Genomic DNA, 26486 nt, shown 5'->3' on the forward strand with positions numbered 1-26486 from the left:
GGGTAACAGGAATATTTTTGTGCCTTTTCAAGAGGTTAGTTTCCATTATTAGTTAGACCCTCATCTGACATAGGGTGGCTTTAGTGAACTATTCTATTAATGGCATTTAAAAAATTCATTTTGGACCTTGTTTTTTTAACATTTTTTTTTTTTAGTTGTCAATGGGTCTTTATTTTATTTATTTATATGCGGTGCTGAGAATTAGACCCAGTGCCTCACACATGCAAGGCAAGTGCTCTGCCACTGAGCCCCAGCTCCAGCCCCCATTTTGGACCTTCTTTAAGGTTATAGCTTATCAGGGGTTTTTTTTTTTTTGGTCATCTGACCAACGAATATAGGTTAGAATTTATGTGATCATGACAGATTTTTATAAAAAACTACTTGAAATATTAAATAAAAATTTGGAATGTAAAGTTGCTTTAATTTTTTCAATATGTCAATACTCAGAATATTTACTTACATTAATGAAAATGAATTCAAAATCATCTTACCTTAGCAAAATGGCATATATTTTCTCAATGTAGAATGGCGCCTACTTCTGAAAGCTACTGATTCTAGCCCAGAGGTTAGCATTGGTGAGGTATCATTTGGACCTCATTCAAAGATGACCCTAAGTAGTTACTAAACCACTAAAGGACCCAAAAACTGTTATAGTAAACAATGATTGGTTTCATTCATTTTTAAAATATTTTTTTAGATGTTGATGAACTTTTATTTTATTCATTTATATGTGCTACTGAGAATTGAACCCAGTGCATCACACATGCTAGGCAAGCGCTATATCACTGAGCCATAACCCCAGCCCTTGGTTTCATTCTTAAAACCACATTTCCAAAAGACAAATACATTTCACATGGTCGGTATACAACAGATCCAAATCTAATCTCTAGATTTCATGAGCAATAGCTACTCATGTTATTTTTCAAATTAATTCTGCTCTTGGCACATCTTTACTCACATAATTACAAAAAAATTACTTCTGCTTATGTTGTCATTTGAAAATGGAAAGTACATGATTTCAAGAACATTACAACCCTGAAAATTAGTCATTTTTGTAAGAATGCTATTTTTTCTCATTGATTAAAGTTATGCCCATTTTCCAAATGTTCTAAAATGAATGTGTTTAACTTTTATGAGCAAATTGTTGCTTTTTTCTGAAATAAAGCATTCAAATAAAAAGGGTGAATAAAATGCATAAAGTTAGACAATGAACAATAAATATATATATACCCAGCATGAGATGAGAAATACACTATGAACATATCTCAAAGCCCTATGTGTACTTTCTCTAACTGAATCCTTCCTGTCCACACCAGTAGTTACCACCTGCCTGTATTTTGTGGTAACCAGTATCTCTCCTTTCTTTATACCCACCGTGTGTGTGTATGTGTATGTGTGTGTATGCATGTATCATATACACATGTGTGTGTATATGAATATGTGTGTGTGCGTGAGTATATACATATATATATTTGGGTTTGCTTCATTTTAAACTTTATATGAATGGAATTTTATTGTCATGTTTTCTTTTGTAACTTGCTTCTTCACCCAAAATTATGTTTGTAAGATTTATCCAGGTTGATATATGTAACTGTAGTTCATTTCTTCTCTTACATATTGTTCTTTTGAATGATGTAACTTTTCGTCCATTTCATGTTCATGAGAACTTGGGTACTTTTCAATATTTTTATTATTATAACCCATTCTACTATAAACTCCTGGTAAACATCTGCAAGAATTTATCAGATACCTGTAGCCAGAAGAAGAATGGGCACACACTTGTTCAGCTTTACAAGGTATTTTCAAACTGATTCAAAAGTGTTAAAACTTTTCAAATTTTAATATAAAACCATTTTATATTGTCTGGCTATGATTTAAAAAACTTATTTTGCCAGGCTCACAGGTGAAATAATGGTTTTTCATTGTGGGTATGACTTGCATTTCTATAAAAAGGTTGCAAGGCTTGCATGTTTATTTTCTGGATCTTTCATCTTTTATAAATTCAATTATTTTTTCCCATTTGTCTACATGTTTACCTTTTTCTTAGTGATCTGATATATTCAAGAAATAAATATCCATGACTATATTTCTTGTGTTGCATATATCTTCTTCTAGTTTGTAGCTTGGTTGGTCTTTTTTTAGTGGTATCTTGGAAACTAGGAGTTTTCAATTTTGATAAAAGCAAATTTATTAGCCATTTCTTTTGTCATCTTTTGCTTTATGATTCTTATTTCCAAAATCTGTCCCTATCCTCTAAAGATACAAAGATATTCTTTAAATGTTCTTCTAATAGTTTTCATTTAGCTTTTCAAATATAAGCCTTTAATCTCTCTGAGCTGATTTTGACGTATGCTGTAAGGCAAAACCTCAATTTTACTTTCTTCTGTATGGATAAGCAATAATGCCAAAAACTTTTATTGAAAGCCCATTATTTCTCCACTGCTCTGCAATACCATCCCTTTTGTATGTCAAATATCTACATATGTTGCACAAATGGAAAATGGAAAAGCTCTAGGCTTTTTATAGTCATACTTTTTTTCTTCTTAGTTTGGTATAAGTTTTTATTGAGAAGGCTAAAAGATTTTTCTCCTTCAATCTATAAGTAAAATGAAATATTTATTTTTTCAGTATTGGGGATTGAATCCAGCCAGGGCCTTCTGCATTCTAGGCAAGTGCTCTATTACCGAACTGCATCCCCAACTCTATTAAACAAAACAAAACAAAACAACAACAACAACAGGGTTTTACTAAGTTGCTCAGGCTGGTCTTGATCTTGCAATCTTGTTTCAGCCCCCTGAGTTGATGGCATTACAGGTGCATTCCACCTGTAATTTTTAATATTAGCTAGCTTAATTTTTAATGTTCCATTAACTTTGCATTTCCTAGAATAAATCCAAGATCATCAGATAGATGTTTTTTGGATGAGATGAATGCTTAAATCTGGATTTTGAGTAAAACAGAGTGGCTTTCCTGATGTGGATGGGCCTTATCTGATCAGCTGAAGGTTTTAATAACTAAAGAATGATCTCCCTGGAGTTATAAGGAATTCTGTGTCCTATAGAATTGAAATGAATACTGACTCTTCTCTAGATTCCCAACCTGATTGCCTATGAACTTGAAATGCAATAGCAGTCTTTCCCTGGATCTGTAGCCTGCTGGCCCCTGCAGATTTTGGACTTGGCAGCCTCCATAATTGCTTGAGTCAGTTTCTTAAAAAGTGTGTGTGTGTATCACACACACATTTACATCCTACTGGTTCTCTTTCATCTGAGAGTTCTAATACATAATGTTATCTGTTATGAACTAAATCGTGTCCCCACAAAATTCATATGTTGAAGCCCTAAACTCCCAACGTGACTGTATTTGAAGGTGGTATTTAGGGAAGGTAATTTTAGGCTAAGGGTAGGGCCCTAACCCGAAATGATGGGTGTCCTTATAATAGGAAGAGACACCAGAGAGGTTTTTTTCCTCTTCATGCACACCCAGAGAAACGGCCATCTACAAGCCAGGAAGAGGGGCCTTACCAAAAATCAACTACAGTGGCATCTTGATTTTGGGCTTTTAATCTTTGTAACTGGGAGAAAATAAACTTCTGTTATTTAAGGTACCTAGTCTGTGGCATATTGTCTTGGCAGCCTTAGCAGACTAGTACACTTTGTAGATGTATCAAAATGATGCTAGTCTAAAAAAAAAAAAAAAGTGAATATTTCTGTTTATCTATCTTCAATGATAGCATGTGGTTTGTTTTAAGAAACTCACTAGTAAAACTGGGCCTGGTTTTTTTTTTTGTTGTTGTTGTTGTTGTTTGTTTGGGCCTGGAACCCAGGCCCTCATGTATACTGAATTATAGCCCCAGACCTTCTTATTTTTATTTTGAGACAGGATATTGCTAAGTAGTTAAAGCTGGCCTCAAACTTATGATCCTCTTGCCTCTTGTGATAAAAACTTCTTTATTGACAGAAGAATTTAAAAAATATTCTGTATGAGCTTGTAAAGAATTTTGTAGCTATTGGCTACTATAAGTAGTAGATTAACCTTGTTAATTATATTGTTAAAATCTTATGTTACTGATTTTTATCTACCTATAAATTTCTGAGTCATACATTACAATTTAACTATTATAGTAGTTTTGTTTAATTTTCCTTTATATTTCAAATTTTGATTTGTATTTTGAGACTTTGCTAATTTTATATACTGCCTTGTGTCCCTGAAGGCTAAAAGAAATTCATATGTTGAAGTCTTCCCCAATGTGATGGTATCTGGAGATAGGATTTTCTGGGAGATAATCAGGTCATGAGAATGGAGTCTTAGTCCCTGTTTCCTGGCACACAATTCATATAATCCTTGGAATCTCTGAAATGATTGGTTTCTTTTCATATGCTAATGAGTTGACCCATAGCTGGCAGCCCTTAGCTAATCTTTAAATAAATTCTTTTGAACTAAGACATATACTGAGTTTTTAAAAATTATAATTATTTGTTGGAGTTCTGTTTTGGTCTTTGTAAAATCTGCTTATTTTTAAGTCTCTCATTTATTTTTTGATAGATATAAAACATAAGTAATTTATATCACATCTGATTCTTTTGGAAAAGTAAAAATTTTGAATATCTGAGTCTACTATCAGTTATTTCTGGTAGTTCTAACTAATGGTACCTTTTCTCTTCTGTTTGGTATTCTTTTTATGATGTTAAGATGCTTTTTAAGGTAAAGAATGAAAGTAGGTTCTTCCAGCATTGATTTGTATTTGTTTCTGTCAACAGCCTGGAAACATTTCCAGCCTGGACTAGTTTATATTCTTACCACCCACCTCCCACTTCAGAGTGTCTAAATTCAGGAAGAATGCAAATCCACATAGCATTTGTAATTAAAGAATTTTTCCCCCTTCTTTTATTTAGAACTAATTGTTCTTATATAATCTATTTCTTCTATTATGACTATGCTTTCTACCCCAAAGACATTATTTTGTCTACTTTAGTGCTCTTCATATTAAAAATATTTCTAAATTCTGGCAGTCTGGGGAGCAACTATGAATAGAAAGGTATCATATCTGAGACTTTGATGCTCAGTGGCATTGAGCACTGTGGGGTACAACATATCATGCTCTTCACAAACTCTATGGATTGACAAAATAATTTTTGGATAATTATAGGAATATTAAATTCTATGGATTTAAAAACCATACAAATCCACTGGCAACAAATCCCACTAGAATATCGAATTTCCTTATTAAGACTTTTGGTAACTGTTAGACATGTACTTCTGGTTCTCTAACTTATAAGCAAATGATTGAACTGCATTTTCTGACACTCTTTGTAATTGAGTAGGATCATGAAACTTGTTCTGGCCAGTTAATTAAGTAGGCAGTGATGTGTGTCACTTAGGCAGATCATTTCAAGTATGAGACCCTCCAGCTCTTTTTTTCCTCTGGCTTGACAACTGACAGCAGTGAAATTAGTGATTACTCCATAATTTGAGTCCTTAAGTGAATATGATTAGCAAAACCATGTGTACTAGCTCATAATAATTACATATTAAATATGAGGAATAGTCTTTTAACATTTTGAGTCACTAACTATTAAGGTTGTGTCTTAGTCTTTCTTTTTTTCTGTTGCTAAAACTGAATACCACAGCCTGGGAAATTTACAAGCACTGGTATTTTGCTCAGTAACTGATGAGGGCCTTTGATCTGGGTCTTGTCATGGCAGAGGGCATCACTTGAGGAGACAGAGCCAGCAAGCCAGAGAGCACTTATTTTATAACAAAGCCACTCTAGTGATTACTCATTCATTCATGCTGGTAGAACCCTCATTACTTGGGGAATTAAGTTTCCAATGCATAAAATTTGGAGCTCACTAAATTCAAATCATAGTACGCTGATAGTTACTATAGCCAAACCTAGACGATCATAACTGGTGGTACAAAGAGTAATTCATTGTCCAATTAAAAGTTTAAAACTCTATCCGAAGCCAGCACTAGAGTAGTTAATCAGCTAGTTTTCCCCTTAGCATACTGACTGACAAATGTTTAGAAGACTAGAATAAGAATAGATCATTCACTATTCCAGACATTTACACATTTAAAGTCAAGGGTAAATCAAATCCCAATGTCTGTTCTCATTATCTAATACTGTATAACATACCACCCTATTTTTTTTTTTGTACTGAGAATTGAACCCAGGGGTGTTTAACCAATGAGCCACATCTCCAGCACTTTTTCATATTTTATTTAGAGACAGGGTCTCACTGAGTTGCTAAGTGCCTCGCTAAATTGCTGAGGTTGGCTTTGAACTCGCGATCCTCCTGCCTCAGCCTCCCAAGTCACTTGGGATTACAGGCATTACACTGCACCTAGCCCACCCTAAATTTAGTGGAATAAAAAAAATTATTGCTCATGGTTCTGTGGATTGATAGCTGAGCATTTTTAGCTTGGAGTCTCTGTGATTATAGGCAATCAGCAGCTAAGTCAGGAGTCAATCAAAGGTTCAAATGAACTGGACGTCTGAGATGGCTCATTTAAATGGCTGACAGTTGTCACTGGCTGTGGGGCTGGTTCTTTGTGCTGTTTAGATTTCTTACAAGATAAGGATGGATTCTATATGGGAGCATCCTGTGTATGGGTGGCAAGAAGTGGAAGCTTTTAGGCCACTTCAAAACTGAAATGAACAGAATTCTATGGCCCAAGGAATAATAGTGCCTGCCCATATTCAAAGATTTAGAGAAATAAACTACCTCTTGATGGGAGAGTGGCAAGATCACATTGCAGAAGAGTATGTGGAAATGAAAGCTATTGTACGGCTATATTTGGGAAACACAACCTGATCCAATGGGCTTGTATGTAACTTTTTGTATCTTAAGTAGTCAGATGTTAAAATTATGAGAGACAAAACCTACTGGATTGCCTTCATGATGTATTTTGAAATAAAATACATGATACCACATATTTAAAAAAGAACTCCTTCCAAATCTTAATTACTCCTTGACATAAAACAATTGAGAGAGAAATCAATATTTTATGAAATACTATTTTACCTACATATTTTTTTAGAATATAAACTTCTTAAGCCAACTTGTACCTCTTTTATGATTATTCTTAGCTCTTTTTCACAAGTATGAATAGCATACAGTATGCATTTAGTAAATGTTAATGATGAGTTATGATATTGGATAACTCCTAAATTTAATAAATTTCACATTTTCACACAATTTCAAAAAACACTGAAGATTAAAACTGATGAATGAAAGTAATCTTCAGTGTACAGCATTCTCCATGAAAGTAATTTTTCCTTTTGTCTCTTATGAGTTACCAGTGTTCCCAAATTAATTGCCTGCTTATTTGTCTCTCTCTACATAGATTTAAATCTCCTATGAAGTTAGGGAACAAGTCTTCCTTATTCAGTATGGGATTAATTATGTGAAGCACAGTGCCTACAGTACAGTAGGCTCTAAATTCTACATATTAACCACATGTCTTAAACTTTTATTTCCAGTATTGCATAAGTTGTTTTTTTCTTTCATATTCAAGACTTAACTTAAAACAGACCTCACTTAAATATTTAGGAGAAGGTAGACCCACCCTCACTATAGTCATCATGCCGCAAACACGTAAATATTTAGGTGACGTCTTACCTTAGTAAGTTTAAACCTTAGTTGTTTAAGAAAGTCCAAAAAGTCCAAATTATGATGGTAGTAAAAAAGGACAAATTGAGACTACTTAGTAATAAGATGCTTTAAAATTTACTTTTAAATTAATTACAAAAGCTGCATTAGAGGAATAATTCTAAACATAAAACCTCCCAGAGTGAAAGCATATTAATTATTTAGTGGAATTACTACTTTATGTGCTACATTTATTTTCAAGAGCATGTTTCTATTTTGGTTACCTGCAAAGGAAGTAGAGGGCTGCAATGGTAAGTGTTACTAGAAGAACGGTCAATGCCAGGAAAGCTGCAAACAGGTTGCTTTTGCTTTGAATGCTTGAACTTGGAAGAAAAACTTCTTCACAACGAGCTCCTGTGTAATTTTCAACGCACCTATAGGGATAAAATATCAGATAAAGAATGCATCTCTGCTCCATTAGCTAATCTGGACAGCAAAAGGTAGCTTGTATGAAGGAAGGAGAGACTAATCTTCAGATTATAACTGTGGAAGAGACATGCCCTATGATGCTCAAGGGATACAGTTACAATGAAACAAATAGATTTCTTACAAGATAGGGGCAGATTCTATAAGGGTGCATCCCACTTAAGGATGGTAAGAAGTGGAAGGGCTTCTAGACCAATGTTTGCTGTCTTCTTTTTCCATTTTTCTAATGGCTAAGAAACTATAAAGAAATTATATTCAGACTTCTATTTAATTTTTTTTTGTCGATTAACTTTTATTTATTTATATATGGTGCTGAGAACCAAATCCTGTGCCTCACACATGCTAGGCAAGTGCTCTACCATTGAGCCATAATTCCAGCCCCTAGATTTTCTTTTGAGATAGGGTCTCGCTAAGTTACCCAGGCTGGTCTCAAACTTCCAGGCTCACGTGATTCTCCTGTCTCAGCCTCGAGTTGTGATGCCAGCAACATGACACCTGACTTATCCTCTAGATTTTCAATGATGTGATTGTTTGAACATAACTCAAATTAACTCATATCTAAAATTAATTTTGTTGCATTTGGGTACAGGTTTAGCGCTAAATGAATTTTTTCCTCAAAATTACTAACTTGTTATTTCAACCTCATTATTAAGTATTCAATACCTTACCCACTGTTTAACAATGCCTACTTGAACACGTCAAATTTGTGTAAATAATAGTATTTCTATTCTTCAATTATCTGTACATCTAATCTTGACTTCTACCACATTGCTTCAATATTGTGACTTTATAGTGTAGCTCTACTCCCTACATTACTAGTTGTCTTTGTTAGAATACTTTTTAATATTCTCATGAGCCAACTATAATATTTTAAAGCAAATTACCCTTAGCTCTCTAGGCCTATGACAAGACTGGAGGTGTAGCTCAGTAGTGGAGCACTTGCTTGGCATGTGCAAGGCCCTGGGTTTGATCTCCAGCATCACAAAAACAAAAGAAATAATACTATATGACAAAGAATGATAATCTTTGGTATTAACAAGTTCCTTTCTCCCTGTCAATGTGTTCAAAGGATTATAAAACGCAAAGATTGATATAAATTAACAAGAATGACATAACATTAGATTAATTTTACTATTTTGCAGTTGCATTTAAGATATAGTATCTTAATATAACTAATTTTTATTTATAAAGCAACCCAAGAAGTCATGGAGTAAATCCACAGTAAACTAAATTTAGCACTAATTCTGTGTTTAAAAAAAAAAGGGTGTTATATTTTAAGCTGTTTTATCAAAAACAGAAAGTATTAAGTTAATTCTCCTCCTTACCTCTTTCTAGCTTAGGTAGATATTTAGAAATTTACTGTCATTTCTCTAGACTAATAAAGACACAGGTCTTAAAAGTTACACACAAACTAATCAGTAGCTTTGACAACTAATGTGATAGACTAATAAAGTAGTCTACATATAAATAAAAGGAAAGGATGTTGAGGTATAGCACACAGGATCAACTTTAGCCAGCTGAGCAGAGGAAAGGTTCCACATGAGCCTCCGGCCGGGCTGTGTGAGGCAGCAGTGTTACTGTGGGAGCTCCCACTGCCAGAGTTGGGTTAGGTAAAGCAGCATCCATATTCTTTCAAACTACTATGAAGATCAGGTTGAGGAGGTAAACAAGGAAAAGTAAGGATGAGACCTGGGGGGCAGACTGAAATGCTTTTAAGTGGAAATATTCTGGGGTAAAATCACAAATACTTAAAGTCTAAATATGCTAATTTTTCCACAAGTAAGGTCAGTTAAACAAGCACTAGGAGAAAAAAGATAAAGCGAAAAAATTTCTTTCTCCTCTCTCCACCTCCCATTTCCCAAAAGGGGAACACACACACACAAACACACACACACACAATCACAGTCAGCACACACCCTGTCACAGATAAGCAGAGGAAAGTATCTCCCAGGTAACCAAAACATAAAATGAAAACTCTTCCACAATTTAATTATTTTTGTTTTTAAACAGAATTCAGTAGTCTGGGCATGGTAGTATAATCCCAGTGACTCAGGAGGCTGAGGAGGGAGAATTTCAAGTTTGAGACCAGCCTCAGCAACAGTGAGACCCTGTCTCAAAATAAGAAATAAAAAGGTATGGGGATGTATATCAGTGGTAGCGTGCTCTGGGCTCAACTCCTAGTACCACAAGAACAAAACAAAGAATTGAGCAAGTACCAATTATTCATGCCTTCTAACTTTTTTTTCTTTTAAGTTTTAACCACTGAAAGAAAATCCTGTCATAACTAAAAAAAAAGTTCTCAATTTTTGAAATAATGTTTTAAATGGCATTCAATTTATATTCTAGAAAAATTAACTTAAGCCTTAAATAAATAAATCCTGAAATGAAGCAGTATAATTTCTTTTGATAAGAAATATTTATTTAAAAAAAACTATAAACTTATTACTTGGATGTCTTAAGGCTGTTCAAATTCAGATAAGATTAGACTTTAAGGGGGAAAAAAAAAGACAAACTAGCTGATGTAACTAACATAAATCTTTCATCTGGACCATGCTCTAAGTTGGAAGGAGTCAGGAGAATGGTGTACACATAAGCCCAGGGGTCAGATCAGGGTGTAAGCAAATAGGAAAAGGCATAGGAGGGAAACCAGTCAACAAGAGGGGTTTCTCTGTCTCACTGCAGGGGCAAAGCAAACACATGCACTTGCAGGAAAGGAAATCCTGATGGTTAACTTAAATTCAAGAAAAAAGTTTTGTTATAGTTTAATGAGTCATCAGAATTTAGAGAAAGGCAAAGTCACATTTAAATATTATACTCTTATCTAAGAAGTAGAATTGGCTAACCTAAAAATGAATTTTACAATTTTAGGTATTTATTATATAAAAAAGCAAATATTGCCTACCAATGATTGTGCACAAGGAGTCCACTTTTAAACTTCTAGCTCTTTTATGAAAATGTTATGACCCAGTTACAATACAAATGTAGAATTTCAAACAACTCTTTTATAGGTAAACAGGTTTAATGAAGTACAGACAGAGAACTTTTTGTACCAGCCGAGAAAAACACAGAAAGGTTGAGTTTTGTACCCACATTTACGCGAAACTAAGTAGCTTTTGTCTTTATGTGAATAACTCTCTTGTTAAATTACTTATATGCCTCATTACTGCATAGATTTCCAAGTAGTAAAGAGTTGTGCTACCTAATGAGGTAAATACCAAGGACTAAGGGATCATGCCCATTTCCTGGAATCCTAAGATTAATGCTGGAATGTATACAAATGCTCAGTAGGATGAGCAGCTCCAAAACTCAGAATTCAGCTTATACCACCAACAATCTGACCCTAAATATTGTAGCTATGTTGAGTATACTGCAAAGTATTTCAGATTCTGCTGTGTTCAAGGTATGTTGTTAACACATTAGAGACATTTAGCATGAGTAAAAAGAACCAGGTTTTGAATCATGTGAACAGAGTGCCATTTGGTTTCAAGAACAAACACTGGACTGTAAGCTGGAAACTAGTTTCCTGACCCCACTATGGTGCTTGTTGGATATATGATCTTGGGCTACTCAAAAGTCAAAATCAAAGGAGCAACACCTGCCTTAACTATTTCATAGGGCTATTGTCAGAATGAAATAAGACAATGTCAAACATTGTTGTGAATACTGAATCATACAAGTGAAATTGAAATGAAAGTAGTCATTTTGCAAAGGCCGTGTTTACTTAATATTGATCTGTAGGGAATAAAATGCCTAAGAAAAATTACAGCTAGAAAAGGGTAAGAGCATGGTGATCAATAAATGTTCTGTTAGTTGTATTAAGTATTTCTCAGAAACAAGAAACAGAATTATAAAATAATAATCAAAGAATTCACAAGCCAAAGAAAGATTCAATGTCAGTGCCACCTCACTTCCAGCTATCCTAGAAAGAAAAATTCAAATACTGGCATATGCAAAAGGTGACTTCTAGTTAACGAATACTCTGTGTGGCAATCAAAGTTCAATCTGTAACATGTGAAAAATGAAAAACCAAAACAAAAAGAAAAAGAAAACTACCAGAAGTGTTTAAGAAAATAAACTGGCAACATGGGCTTGGATCCCTTTAATAGTTCATTCAAGGCCATATGATAACATATATAGCCAAAATCCTATGAAACTCCTACCAGATTTGACATGCCAAAAACTCAGGGAAGACTGGATCACAACCTTTGCCTCTTTTATTAACTAGTTCCCTAAATGTAACCTTATTAAGCATTTATTATATTCTTAATAATGTCTATAGATAACTTGACTAATATTCAATCTTGCAAAAATTTTGTTGTATCTCTAGATAATTATGAGTCTAATATAAGCCTGATTAAAAAGCAAAATCCTAGACTTCTTCAAGATTGACTATTACCCAGCTAATTCATATGCTGAAATACAATATAGATTATGTCTGAATATAAATGATGAAATAGACTGCATAGAGAATAATCCATGTTTGTCATTAGTCAGGGTATTATTTATAGTTTTAATGTGAAGGACTGTAAGTTTTTAGATTAAGTAAATTACTGTGAAAATGTGAAGTATTTTATTTACTGAAACTAGCTAAAGAACAGGAAGTAAAGGAAGCATGTCAAGAAAATGATGAGAGTCAACTACAGCAGGATAAAAATATGATTTTCATTATGGAGTTTGCATTGGCCAGTCTTCTCCAATGAATACTTTCTTAGAGAAACACCCTGGAATACTACTGGCTGGGTTAACCAGAGCAATGAGATAAAATTTTGTGATTTGTTAGTTTCTTAATGTGGTCTTGTTTCTCCATATTAACAAAACAATTGATCAAGTCTCTGTTCTTCCTATTTTGTCTACCTCAAAAAAATGATCAGGGAGAAAAATCTAAAACTATTCTTTAAAAAATTTTATTTAAAAAATGATAAGGGGGCTGGGGATGTGGCTCAAGCAGTAGCGTGCTCGCCTGGCATGCGTGCGGCCCGGGTTCGATCCTCATCACCACATACAAACAAAGATGTTGTGTCCGCTGATAACTAAAAAATAAATATTAAAATTCTCTCTCTCTCTCTCTCTCTCTCTCTCTCTCTTTCTCTCTTTAAAAAAAATTTAAAAAAATAAAAAATGATAAGAAGAAAAAATTAAAACTATCAAATCACATATATATGTTTTGAAATAACCTATTATGATTCTTGGTAAAAATATACATTTACAAAGTATTTATACATATACAAAGTATTTATACATAAAATTGGTATATACTAGTTTTCCCTTTAAGTAGTATTTTCAATAAATATAAAGTCATACTTAAATATTATGAATAATATGTAAGTGGGCCTTCCAACTGTAGAGATTTTCCCCATTCATGTTTGGTAAAACTTGAGGGCTCAAGACTGTAAACCAGGAACATCTGGAAAATCTTACACAATTAAACCACAGTTCTAAATGTATTCGTGCTGGCATCTTACCTTCCCAGGCTTCAGGACTCAACAACCTTCTAATGCAGGGGAAATGTCATGCCCCAACTTGGAATAAGACAAAGAGAAGCCAGCATCAGTTCACTTCCTGACAAAAGAAGTTAAGTATTAGAGCTGGGCAGAAGTCACAGTTGTCACTCTGCATGGTATTCCTGTGTAGCAAATGAAATCTTATTGATAAGATAAAGGAATATTTTTAGCTGTCTTCCAAATGAGATAGTGTATGATAGAGAGTGAACAAAACATAAAAACCTCAGGAAAAAACACATAATTTGATATAACTTCATTATGCAACAATAAGAAGAAAATGAAGAAATTTAAAGCAAGATATACCTTGCTTTTCATTGGCCCTCAGCTTCAACAGCATGAGATAAGCCAAGTTGGTTCTGAAGGGTAATTTTTAACTCTTGAACAAGTGACACAAATCAGTGAGAAAAACTCAAGTAGAAGAGAAGTCGTCCTGAGAGAGCAGATACGTTTCCATTGTTGTATAACCATATCCTGCCCTGTATGAGAAGTACAATGATGTTGCAAAATATGAGGTGTCAAGGAGATTCATCCTATTAAGTTTTGTTCTAAATATGGTGAGGTCAAGAACGATATCAGTTGTTTCTACTGAGAACTTTAATCAGAGGGTTACTAAAATGAAAAGCATTATAATGCATAGCTAAATAGAACAGCTGTTTTATGCATTTGCATCTGTTCTTCTATTATCAGCTTTGAGGCTGTTATTTCCGTTCCATAAAGGTGTTCTAAAGATCAAGATAATTCCTGATGTTTGATAAAGCACATGGCACAATGCCAAAAGTCAAAGTAAAAAGGATTTTGCTCCAATTAATCACAGGGGCATTTTGAACTTTTTCTTTGAACTATAACCTTCTACTAAATTTAGAGATGCAAAAGCTAAAGTCTTATCTTTGAAAAAAAAATGCCAAGAACCAGCCTATCTTAACCAACTAACCTTAAGAAAAATATAAAATTTTTTATGGTTAATAAAATGATTCAAAATACTAATATTCCTTTTGGAAACCAAGTTTAATAAAACATATAGCGATAGACACTGCTGATAGCCAAAAATACAACATATAATTCAATGAGGCAACATATCAAATGCAGTAGTTTTTAAGCACAATGGATTTCTTGTATTTTCCAATTATAATTGATTCTTAGCTGTAATCATTTTAGCTTCCTGTAACTAGCTTTTCAGAGATGATATGTTTTTACTTCTATATTGCATCTCTTAAATAGATCTGTCTTCATTTTACCACCTGACAAGTGATGAGACTTGTCAACAATGAGACTGCTACTGTTGTAGATAGCACAGACTTTAATCTCTGCCAAGGCAGCAAAGCCCCTCTCTGATCTGAACTTCTGGCCATGTGAGCAAATACCACTTGGGAGGGTTCTGGTGAAACCAGAGCTTACTAATAGTCATTCTGGGTAACTCTTCCACAGATCATGCTTTGCTGATTTAAACTCATCACAAAGTCCGACCTCTACCCTGCAATGCTTATTTCTAGGTGATCCCAGGATAGGTCATAAGATGCCCGGAGGAAAGTGAGGCCACAAGTCAAGGCCTCACCAGCTAGTAGTGCAGGCATAGGTGAACACAAACCCTCCCCCCACTTTTACTCTAAGAGACTACTAAGTTGTAGACGGAAGGCTGTTTGATTTGTGTCTAACTTTGCCAAAAAGCCAAGGACTGAAAGGGCTGCTACCTGGGTTGTTCTGTTTGAAGTAGACAACAACAACAGCAAAAAGACTACCAGGTTTTTTGTCAAATGTGTCTTTTGGGGTTATCTGATACTATATGGCTGCACTTTTCATTGTCTTTATCTTACAACTCAGTAAATTGTAGACAACTTATAGTAATACAAATACATTTTGTTTAGTGTAAGACAAAAAACTGCCCTGTGAGTATTGATCAGTTTCATACCTGTTTATAAATTCATTTCAACATGTCTGATAACTTACATATGTTTGTGTTAGTAAATTCTCTTCTGGGTCAATTTTGACATCTATTGGTTTCCTCATTAAATAATTTATTCCTTATTAATCAGTTGAATACATTTTGATACATCTTCCTTTTATATCTGAAGAGAGCAGGCTGTGCCCTGTCCCAAGTTATTCCATTTGCAGTACAAGTGCTAAGGCAAAATGAACCAGCATCTTGTTTGTGCAAGTAGAAAACCATCACATGTTGGACACACAAAAGAACCACCACCAGCTCTAAAGAACAATTATAAGGCACATACTGATAATTTATTCATGCTTATAAAAAATTACTACCTTATCAAATTAAATCAGGGGCACATGGATTTAAGGACTTATCAAGACCCTTTCACCTTGACAGCTAGCTTCATGGCTGTCTTCACTAACTCCTTTTCTGATCATCTGCAGTGGCTCTTTGTATTTGTTCTTTGTATTTGTATTTGTTCTTTGTATTACCTCTTCGTATTCTGTGGCCACCTTAACTCTTTTTCAGCCTCTTTGTAACCTTTTTACCACTACATGAATTGTGATGAGTGATTTGCATGTTATAGATATTAGTAATTAAGATTGGAATGGAATAAATAACTTGAATTGCCTCAGTCATGACTACCAAGTAAAATCAGGAGTACTTAGTGAACTAAAGCTGATGAAACTGATGTAGCTTGTGAATTTATTGATGTTCAATAAATCCTGGCATTGTGGAAAGATGCAAACTTGTTTATCTATGTAAATGGAATAGCCCACTCATTACAATGTGTATGAAAATCATGATTTTTTAAAATATATTTTTTTAAAAAATCAGTTTTAAATCCATTGGGATGCCCATGGATTCACCTGGCAGAGCCAGATGAATGGAATTCCAAGAGAAGTCTTCCTCCTGAGCAGTTTATACTCTAGCCTGTCTTTTTGTGGTTCTCAGAGGTAAATCCAAAGCAGAACTTTAAATTAGTTGGTTCTCTGTTTCATTAGATTTTTTTCCCTCTCTACTAATTTTATGTCTTTTTGTTGTTGTTGTTCATTTATGGCACATAGATTATTTCCCATTAGTAAGAGCAATGATAAGGGCTTTGGTTTCATAGTATGATTATCTAAAGATTATAGTAGGTAGATGATGATATATATATGTTGGATAAGAGAATCTGATTTGTCAGGCTTGGAAAATAATTATTTCTCTATTTGTCTTTTTTTCTTTTCTTTCTTTCTTTTTTTTTTTAGTTCAAATTGATTAAAAATGTTATGCTCACTGGAAAGGAGAACATCTCTTTGACATGTGGACCAGTGAGTTTTGTGTCTCTGTGCTTACTCTTGACTTGTGCCAAATATGTACAGCTGAAATGATAGGCTCTGTCTCTGTATGACTAAATTTCAGAAAGGCTCTTACATCTCATTATGTGAGGATGAAGTATCTACAGGGAATATTAATAAATGACAGTATGGAGCCTCTCAAATTAAAGGAGTACTATTCTGACTGACATAGGGATAAAGAAGCTCTTATATAACTGAATATTCCAAAAATTCCCAGAATAAGGAAACTGAAATTCTAATGCTTGAAATATGCTGAGCTTAAATAAAATCCTTCTCACTAAGACATATTTTGAGAATCCAGTTCATATTAATAAGAGCAAATCTTTCACAAACAAGACTAACTTAATAGTTTTGGTTTAATAAAAACAGCTATATCTTTTTCCTGGGTTAACAACAGTACATTTATGTATTACAGATTCAAAATGGCAGATTAGAGAAGGCTGTATTTCCAGGTGTTCCATGGCTTGGGAGACAAGCAAAGTGGGTGAAAGAGTCTTCACTGAAATTCAATATTAGGCAGTCAGAGTCTCTTAGAGACCAGACATGTGGGTGCATTGAACAAAGAACAAGAACGTTAAAAAGAAAAAAATAACAAGAAAGAGTACACTTGAGCCAACCTGGTTACAGTAGGAGCAGTGGTACTGGGTCACCACAGAGGAAGGGATAAACAAACAGAGAGAAAGACAATAGACAAACTTGGCACAGAAAAATACTGAAGATCAGAAAAGCAGCCTGAGTTTAGCTGATCAAGAGGCTGTATAGCAAACTTATTTGAAAAGAACTGTGTATTTCTCAACTGGCAAGCAGAGGGCTGAAGCGGGGAGCTATCTCGAGGAGGTAATGACACAACTTGCTTCTACAGGAGTCCGAGAAATTATAGCAAATATTGCCATACTGCCCTGGCAAGTTCCTACCATGTGGCCTAAGGTGTATGTAGTAGAACATGAGTGAAACAGGCACAAAGAAGATTGTACCCAGGGGAATTGAATTCAGAGATATGGAGGGGTGTGCTTTCCCTTTGAGTCTGGTGACCCACACAACTAGCTGAGGAGGGTCAGGAAACTGAAAAGGCAGATGTGATTAACCTCAGGGATTAAGCCTGGGAAAGCTGTGTTCATGGGTACTGTAATGTGTAAGACCTCTGAAGGGTTGGCTTCCCTGGCCCACAAGTAGAATTATCAGGAGGTTTCTGAAATTGAGATTCCCAGCAGAGACTGGTATCTGTCTGGCCTTAGAGGTAGGCTAGCAAATCTCTCCAGAGAAGATACCAACTAAAAATGTCCTTAAGGCCTGGTCAGAACTAAGCCCTTGCCATTAGAACTCCTCATTAGAAGAACTCTGTAGCCGCCCCACCCTGGGAGTCTAGTGATCTGATCTGTCTACAGTACTTCCCATTCCATCCTACCTTTTGCTGGTCAGAAGGGAAGATGTAAGTTATTTTAAGCAGTTTCAGCTTTAGACCATTCCAGCTAGCAGCTTGGTGAGCAACACAAAAGAGGAAGGTGTTAAAAAAAACCCAAAGGCTGGGGTTGAGGCTCAGCAGTAGAGCACTCAGCTGGCATGTGCGATGCCTGGGTTCGATCCTCAGCACCACATAAAAATAAATAAATAAAGATATTGTGTCCAACTACAACTTAAAAAAAAACCCCTAGTCCTCACTTATTTGTTCTCTCTCATGCATATATGTGTGTGCGTGCGCGCTCTCTCTCTCTCCCAAGAAGAAATGGAAAGGAGGACAATCAGATGTAGGTAGTGACCATCCAACCTCATCGACAGTTTTGACCAACTTAGTAGAGACAATTCTTTCATTTTTCATTAAGAATCATCCCCCCTTTGGTGTTCTTGCTGTGCTGATTGGTTTATGAATATATATATGTGCATATATACCTGTACATATTTGGATATATATATATATATATATACACACACACACACACACACACACACACACACATACATAGTTGTTTCTTTCTCATTTTGGCATTTTAAATGATTGCTATTTTTCCTTGTCTTTTGCAGGTTAGGATTTTTTGTTAATTTTTGTTTTGTTTTTGTTTGTTTCTCTTTCTTTCTTTTCCTCTCCCTCTAACAACCAAAATTCTATCATTCTTTCTCTTTCATTACTTTGTTTTTTAAAATTATTTTTCTCCTCCTTTATAGCTATTACTTGCTACATCTCTTCTGCTTTCTCTCTTTTCACATTTTGAACATTCTAGACTTCTTTCATTCAGACTTACCTTCACATCACATTTTCTTTTCTCTTAATGAACTGTATTTTTACCATCTTTTAGAACTATTTAGTTTATATAACTCCTACCCATACCACCATTCATGTTGCTGCAGTGATTAATACTATGGATGGCATTGTTGACACATATTGTTTAACGCCAGATCTAGTTCACGGCTATTTATTGTTTTTGCTTTCAACAATGGATGACTCCACCATTAGTGTCTGGGGGGTAATTAGTGCTGAAGATGTCATAGTAGGCAACAGGTATTTACTTTAATGCTATACGTTGTTTGCTTCTGTTATTGCTATTGTTTGTTTCTTCCTTTTCTATGAGATGCTTGGAATCTATGAGGACACTACTGATCAACAGAGGGTAGAGACTCTGCTGATCAACTAAACCCAGCCAACAGATACTATGTCTTGGTCCATACACAAATTGACCAAACTCAAATTTCAGTGATATTTGAATACAAAGAAGAGATAACCAGGCCCCAAGGAGAAATAGCTATTAGGGGAGGGGGCTCAGGTCCCACTGATAGACATCTACTCCTACAGCAAAAACAGAATGAACACAAAGGTGATAGACAACACGTGTATCTACAAGGGGATCTCAATCTAACCACTCTAGAACACTTTGTGCCCTAAAAAGGCCCACACTTAAGATTGGAAGAGAAATCCATCCCAACATATGCATAAAACCCAACATAGGAACCTAAGAAGTATGAAAACACAAGGTATTATGACACCTCTTGAAGTTCATAATTCATCAGCAACTGACTCCGAAAATATTGAAGTAGATGAAATACCAGATAAAGAATTCAAAGGAGTTAATATAAAAATTACCAATGGATTCCAAGAGAACACACCAAAACCACTGAATAAATTAAAGAAGTCAGTACAGGATATGTATGAGAAAAAACAATAAGGAGATAGAGATACTGAAAAAGAACAAAAGAATGTGGAAATGAAAGACACAAAAAATCAAATAAAATGTTCAGATGAATGTCTCCAAAATAGAGTAGACTATGCTGAAGAGAGAATCTCAGAGCTGGAAGACAAAGTGGCAAGTCCCAAACATTCAGAAAATATTAAAGAAAAGAAGTAACAATGATCAGAATATATAACAGCTTTGACACTTAAGTGACCAAATTTAAGAAACTATGAAATTGAAGAGGGTTGTAAGATGTGGGCTAATAAATGGGTAACCTCTTTAGGAAAATAATAAGAGAAAAATTTCCAAACCTTGAGAATGAAATGGACATCCAGATACAGGATGTATTCAGAACTCAAATAGACAAAATCAAAAAGAACCTCTTCATGACACACTAAAATGTCTAACATACAGAACAAGGATAGAATTTTATAAGCCTCAAGAGAAAACATCAGGTCACATTTAGAAGTAAGCCATTTTTTTTTCTATTTTCTTAGCACAAACTCTAAAATGCAGGAGGGGATTTTAAGTCCTGAAAGAAAATGACTGTCAAATAAGATTGCTATCTATATCCAACAAAGTTATCCTTCATGATGGAACAGGAAATGAAACCTACCAAGACAAGCAGAAACTTAAAAGAATTCATGACTACTAAGCTGGCCCTACAGAAAATACTTAGGATAATACTAAACACTGAAGAAATTTAAAAAAAAAAACAAGCCTTGAGCTCACAAATGGACAAATCTCACTTGAAGAGTAGCTAAACAAATGAGAAATAGGACCAAATTAAATATTAGAATTAAATCAAAATGGTAGAAATTAATAAACATCTTTCTATAAACACATTGAATGTAAATGGTCTCAACTCTCCAATTAGAAGATATATGCTGGAAGAATGGATTTAAAAACAGGATACAACTATATATTGTTTGCAAGAGACTCACTTTTCAGGAAAAGAGAACCATAGGCTGAAAGTGAAAGAATGGAAATTGATACACCAAGCAAATGGAGCCCCCCCAAAAAGCAGAAGTAGCTATCTCACATCTGACAAAGCAGACCTCAAGCCAAAATTGATCAAGAGATAAAGAGAGTCACTTCATACTAGTAAAGCAGCAATCACAAAAAAATAATGATAGTAAATTTATGCCTTAAAAGCTTATGTACTTAAATACATAAAATAGATACCACTTAAAGACTCAGATAGACCTCAGAACAAAACATAATTGTGTGATTTCAATATACCTCTCTCACTAATAAATAGGTCATCAAGACATAAACTCAGTGAAGACTCTTTAGACCTAAAAATATTACAAATCAAATGGACTTAACAGATGCCTATAAATTATTTCATCCAACAATAGCCAAATATACTGCCTTCTCAGTTGCTCCTGGAATTTTCACCAAAATATATTATATTTTAGGTCACAAAGAAACTCTTAGCAAATACAAAAAATTCCTTATATCTTATCATAATGGTATGAAGTTAAAAATCAACACCAAAAGAACCTACAGAAACTAAACACATGGAGATTGAACAATAAACTTTTGAATGATGAATGGGTGACTGAAGAAACAAGGAATGAAATTTTAAAATTCTTAGCCTCCAGCAAGAATAGTGATACAAAATATGAGACCCTCTGGGAGACCATGAAGGTAGTTCTAAGAGGAAAGTTTATAACTATAAATGCCTGTATAAGAAAATCAGAAAGGTTCCAAACAACCGTTAAGGAAAAACTAATGCCAATGCAAATTAGTCTGTGAAACAGAAAGAGATGGAATATTTCCAAATTCATTCTATAAAACTAGTATTTCCCTGGGGCTAAAACCAGATAAGGACAAAGCAAGGAATGAAAACAACAGACCATTATCCCTGATGAACTTAGATGCAAAAATCCTTAATATTAGCAAACCATATTTAACAACATATTAAGAAGATTATACATCATGACCAGGTTGGTTTTATCCCAGGGTTGCAAGAGTAGTTTAACACATACAAATAAATAAATGCAATTTACCACATAAATAGAATTAAGGACAAAAATCACAGTCATCTCAATAGATACAGAGAAAGTCTTTGACAAAATTTAACACCCATTCATGATAAAAAAATGAAGAAACTAGGGAGAGAAAGGACTTATCCCACATCATAATGACTATATATGACAAATCCAATGTCAACACTTTGGTGAGTGGAGAAAAAAACTGAAATCATTTTCTTTAAAATCTGTAACAAGACAAGGATGTCCACTGTCAGAATGGTCATTCGAAGAGTGCCTATTCAATACTGTTCTTGAAACTCTAGCCTGAGCAATCAGGCAAAAGAAGAAAATTTAAGGGATACAGATAGGAAAAGCTGAAGTCAATTATCTTTGTGATGACATAATCCTATATCTAGGAGACCCAAAAGAACTTCACTAGAAGATTTATGTAGCTGATAAATAAATTTGGCCAATAGCAGGTTTCAGAATTAACATTCAAAAATAAATAGCTTTCCTATACACCAATGATTAATCTGCCAAGAAAGAAATCAGGAAAACATACCCATTCAGAGTAGCCTCAACACCAAAATGACAAACAAAAATCCCAAGAATAAATCTAACCAAGGGGGTGAATAACCTCTGTAATAAAAACTTTAGACCACTGATGAAAGAAACTGAAGAAGACACAAGAAGATGGAAAGACTCCTGTGTTCATGGAAAGGCAGAAATAATATTGTTAAAATGGTTACACTACCAAAGCAATAGACAGATTCAGTACAATCCCCATTGAAATACCAATGACATTCTTTATAGGACTAAAAGAAATAGTTCTAAAATTCATTTGGAAGAATGAAAGACTCAGAATAGCCAAAGCAATTCTAACCCAAAGAAGCAATGCTGGAGGCATCACAATACCCGATTTCAAATGATACTACAGAGCTATAGTAACAAAAACAGCATGGTACTAGCATAAAAACAGATACACAGAACAATGGTACAGAATAGAAGACACACAGACAAACTCACACAGACAGAGTTATCTGATCCTTGTCAAAGGTGCCCAAAACATACAATGGAGAAAAGACAGTCTTTTTAACAAATAGTTCTGGGAAAATTGGTTTTCCATATATATATATATATATATATATATATATATATATATATATATATATATTGAGAATGGGACTAGATATTTATCTCTTACCTGCAGAAAAATTAACTCAAAATAGGTCTAAGGCCTGGGAATTAAACCAGAAACTATGCAACTCCTAAAAGAAAATGTAGGGTCAACAGTCCAGTATACATGCACAGGCAACAACTTTCTCAATAGTACCCCCAAACTTAGGAAATAATGCCAAGAGCTCATAAATGAGACAGCATCAAATTAAAAAGCTTCTGCAGAGCACTGGAAGTTATTAGGAATGTGAAGAGAGAGCTTAAGAATAGGAGAATATCTTTGCTAGCTACACTCTGACAGAGGATTAATATCCAGAATATATAAAGAACTAAAAAAATCTCTACATCAAAAAAGATCAAGTAAAGGGGCTGGGGTTGTGGCTCAGCAGTAGAGCGCTTGCCTTACACGTGCAAGACCCTGGGTTCGATCCTCAGCACCACATACAAAAATAAACAAGTGAAATAAATGTGTTGTGTCCAACTACAACTAAAAAATAAAAAAAAAGATCAAGTAAGAAATGGGCAAATGAACTAAACAGACACTTCTCAAAAGAATAAATACAAATGGCCAACAAATGTATGAAAAAATTATTCAACATCTTTAGCAATTAGGGAAATGCAAATTGAAACTACACTGAGATTTTATCTTATTCCATTTAGAAAGGCAGTTATCAAGAATACAAATAACCAGGCTGAGGTTGTAGCTCGGTGGTAGAACACTTGCCTAGCACATGTGAGGCACTAGATTTGATCCTCAGCACCACATAAAAATAAAATAAATAAAATAAAGGTATTGTGTCCATCTACAATTAAAAAAACCTTTAAAAAATAAATAAATAACAATAAATACTAAAAAGGATGTGGGAGAAAGGAATACTTTTATACTGTTGGTGGGACTATAAATTAGAACAACCACTATGGAAATGAATATGGAGATTCCTCCAAAGGCTAGGAATGGCTCCAATATATGCCCCAGCTATACCACTCCTCAGTATTAAAAGTCAGCATAGTATAGGAATACATGCATACCCATGTTTATAGCAGTACAATTCATAATAGCTAAACTATTGAACCAAATTATGTGTCTGTCAATGGATAAATGGATAAAGAAAATATGTGTATATACACATATACACAATGAAGTTGTATTCAGCCATAAAGAAGAATGGCATTATGTGAGTTGCAGGAGAATGGATGGAACTCGAGGGCACTGTTCAGCAAAATAAGCTAAATTTGGAAAGTCAAGCTTTTTGTTTTCTCTCAAAGTGGAAACTAGAGAGGAAAAAGGAAAAGAAGGTTGGTGACAGGGTCTCATGAAAATCAAAGGGATAAAAGTAAAGTGAGGAAAGGGACCCGGGGAAATACTGGAGAGTGCTAATGATCAAATTATATTGTTCTATTATGTGCACATATGAATATGTAATGATAAATCCCACCATTATGTACATGCATGGGAAAAAAGTATAACACAAACATACATTTTATTCTATTGAGGTCTGTTTTTCCTAAACTTATACAGGTTTATTGATCAATAAATTAATATTACTTTACATATATTATTAAAAATTAAGAAAAATGTAAAACTGTGTTCAACTAAATCATTAGTTCTGATATTTTGTTTAAGCCATAATTATATTTTATAGTAGATAATTTCCAGGGTAAATCTTTGGACTGATACTGAATTGAATTAATTAATGGATATCATTAGATAGCTACCTTTTAAGTACCAATATTTAAACATTAATAGTCAAGTTAATTTTATGTTTCTTTCTTTGTTTACAATGTAAAGGTTATGGCTTGTGTCACGTTAATGAAGATATTCATTTTTGACACTTTAAAAGGTTGTATAAAGGATATATGTTTGGCTGGGGGTGTGACTCAGTGGTATAGCATGTGCTTAGCATACAGGAGGCCCTGGGTTCAATCCCAAGCACCATTAATACCAAGAATTAATAAGTGGGATGGCATCAAATTAAAAAGCTGTGCACAGGAAAGGAAGCTATTAAGAGTATGAAGAGAGAGCCTACAGAATGGGAGGGAATCTTCCTAGCTACTTTTCTGACAGAGAATTAATACCCAGAGTATATGGAGAACTCAAAAAACGTACCACCAAACAAAAACAAAAACAAACAAACAAACAAAAAAAAACCATACAATAAATGGGAAAATGAACTAAGCAGATATTTCTCAAAAGAAGAAATACAAATGGCTAGCAAATATCTGAAAAAAATATTCAACATCTCTAGCAATTAGGGAAATGCAAATTGAAACTACACTGAGATTTTTATCTCATTCCAGTTAGAATGGGCAGCCATCAAGAATACAATAAATGCTAGGGAGAATGTGGGGAAAAGGAACTTTTACATTGTTAGTGTGACTGTACGTCAGTACAACTACTATGAAAATCAGTATGGAGGGTCCTCCAAAGACTAGGAATGGAACATCATATAACCCAGCTATACCACTCTTCAGTATTTATTTGAAAGAATTAAAACCAGCATACTACAACATTACATGCATACCCATGTGTACAGTATACCCATGTTGACAGTCACAATAGCCAAGGTGTCTGTCAGCGAATAAATGAATAAAGAAAATGTAATATATATATATATATATATATATACACACACACACACACACACACACACACACACACGCATTGGAGTTTTACTCCACCATAAGGAAGAATGAAATTTGTGTGATCTGCAGGAAAATGAATGGAACTTGAGAAGTTTATGTTAAGTGAGATGTCAGGGGTCAAGTCAAGGGTTATATGTTTTCTCTCATATATGGAAGCTAGAGAGGAAAAAGGAATAGAAAGGGGTGTGTGAGTGGGGAGGGGAAATCTCATGAAAATAGAAGACAAACCAGTACAGTAAAGGAAAAGGACCCTGGGGGGGAGGGAAAAAGAAAAAGGGGAAGTACTGGAGAATGAATTGATTGACCAAAGTGTGTTGTTATATTGTGTACATGTATGAATATGTAACAATGAATTCCATTATCATGTATAATTAGAATGCATTTCTAGTAAGTTGCTTTTGTATGCTCAACAGCTCTAAATTATCCATCCCGCCCCACCTAGTTTTCTCTGTGAGAAACAGAAATTAGTTCCTTGGCTGAAAGTTGTAATTGATAGTAATGAGAGAGAAATCATGACAGAGAGATACACCTGAGTGTACACTACTCTTGTTTTTCAAGGAAAACTGGTAGTTTTCTTCAAAAGTAGTAGTTTTCAAGCTTTTTAGCCTTGAAACCAAAGGACCCTAGGACTTACTGAGGATTCCAGAATATTTTGGTTTATGTAAGTTAGAAGTATTA

The 26486-nt window shown here is 34.4% G+C and overlaps 1 protein-coding gene across 18 annotated transcripts in view; it reads right to left on the reverse strand.

Annotated features, from left to right (window-relative positions):
* The window catches only part of Nrg4 (neuregulin 4), a 193779-nt gene that overhangs the window by 47809 nt on the left and 119484 nt on the right, over positions 1 to 26486 (reverse strand). For all 18 annotated transcript variants that reach the window (XM_078049202.1, XM_078049201.1, XM_078049199.1 and 15 more), the window contains one exon: positions 7880 to 8029. In XM_078049202.1, coding sequence (XP_077905328.1) covers positions 7880 to 8029 — 150 coding nt within the window. The remainder of the gene's footprint in view (positions 1 to 7879; positions 8030 to 26486) is intronic.

This window comes from Ictidomys tridecemlineatus, chromosome 5 (assembly GCF_052094955.1).
Source record: "Ictidomys tridecemlineatus isolate mIctTri1 chromosome 5, mIctTri1.hap1, whole genome shotgun sequence".
Lineage (NCBI taxonomy): Eukaryota > Metazoa > Chordata > Mammalia > Rodentia > Sciuridae > Ictidomys > Ictidomys tridecemlineatus.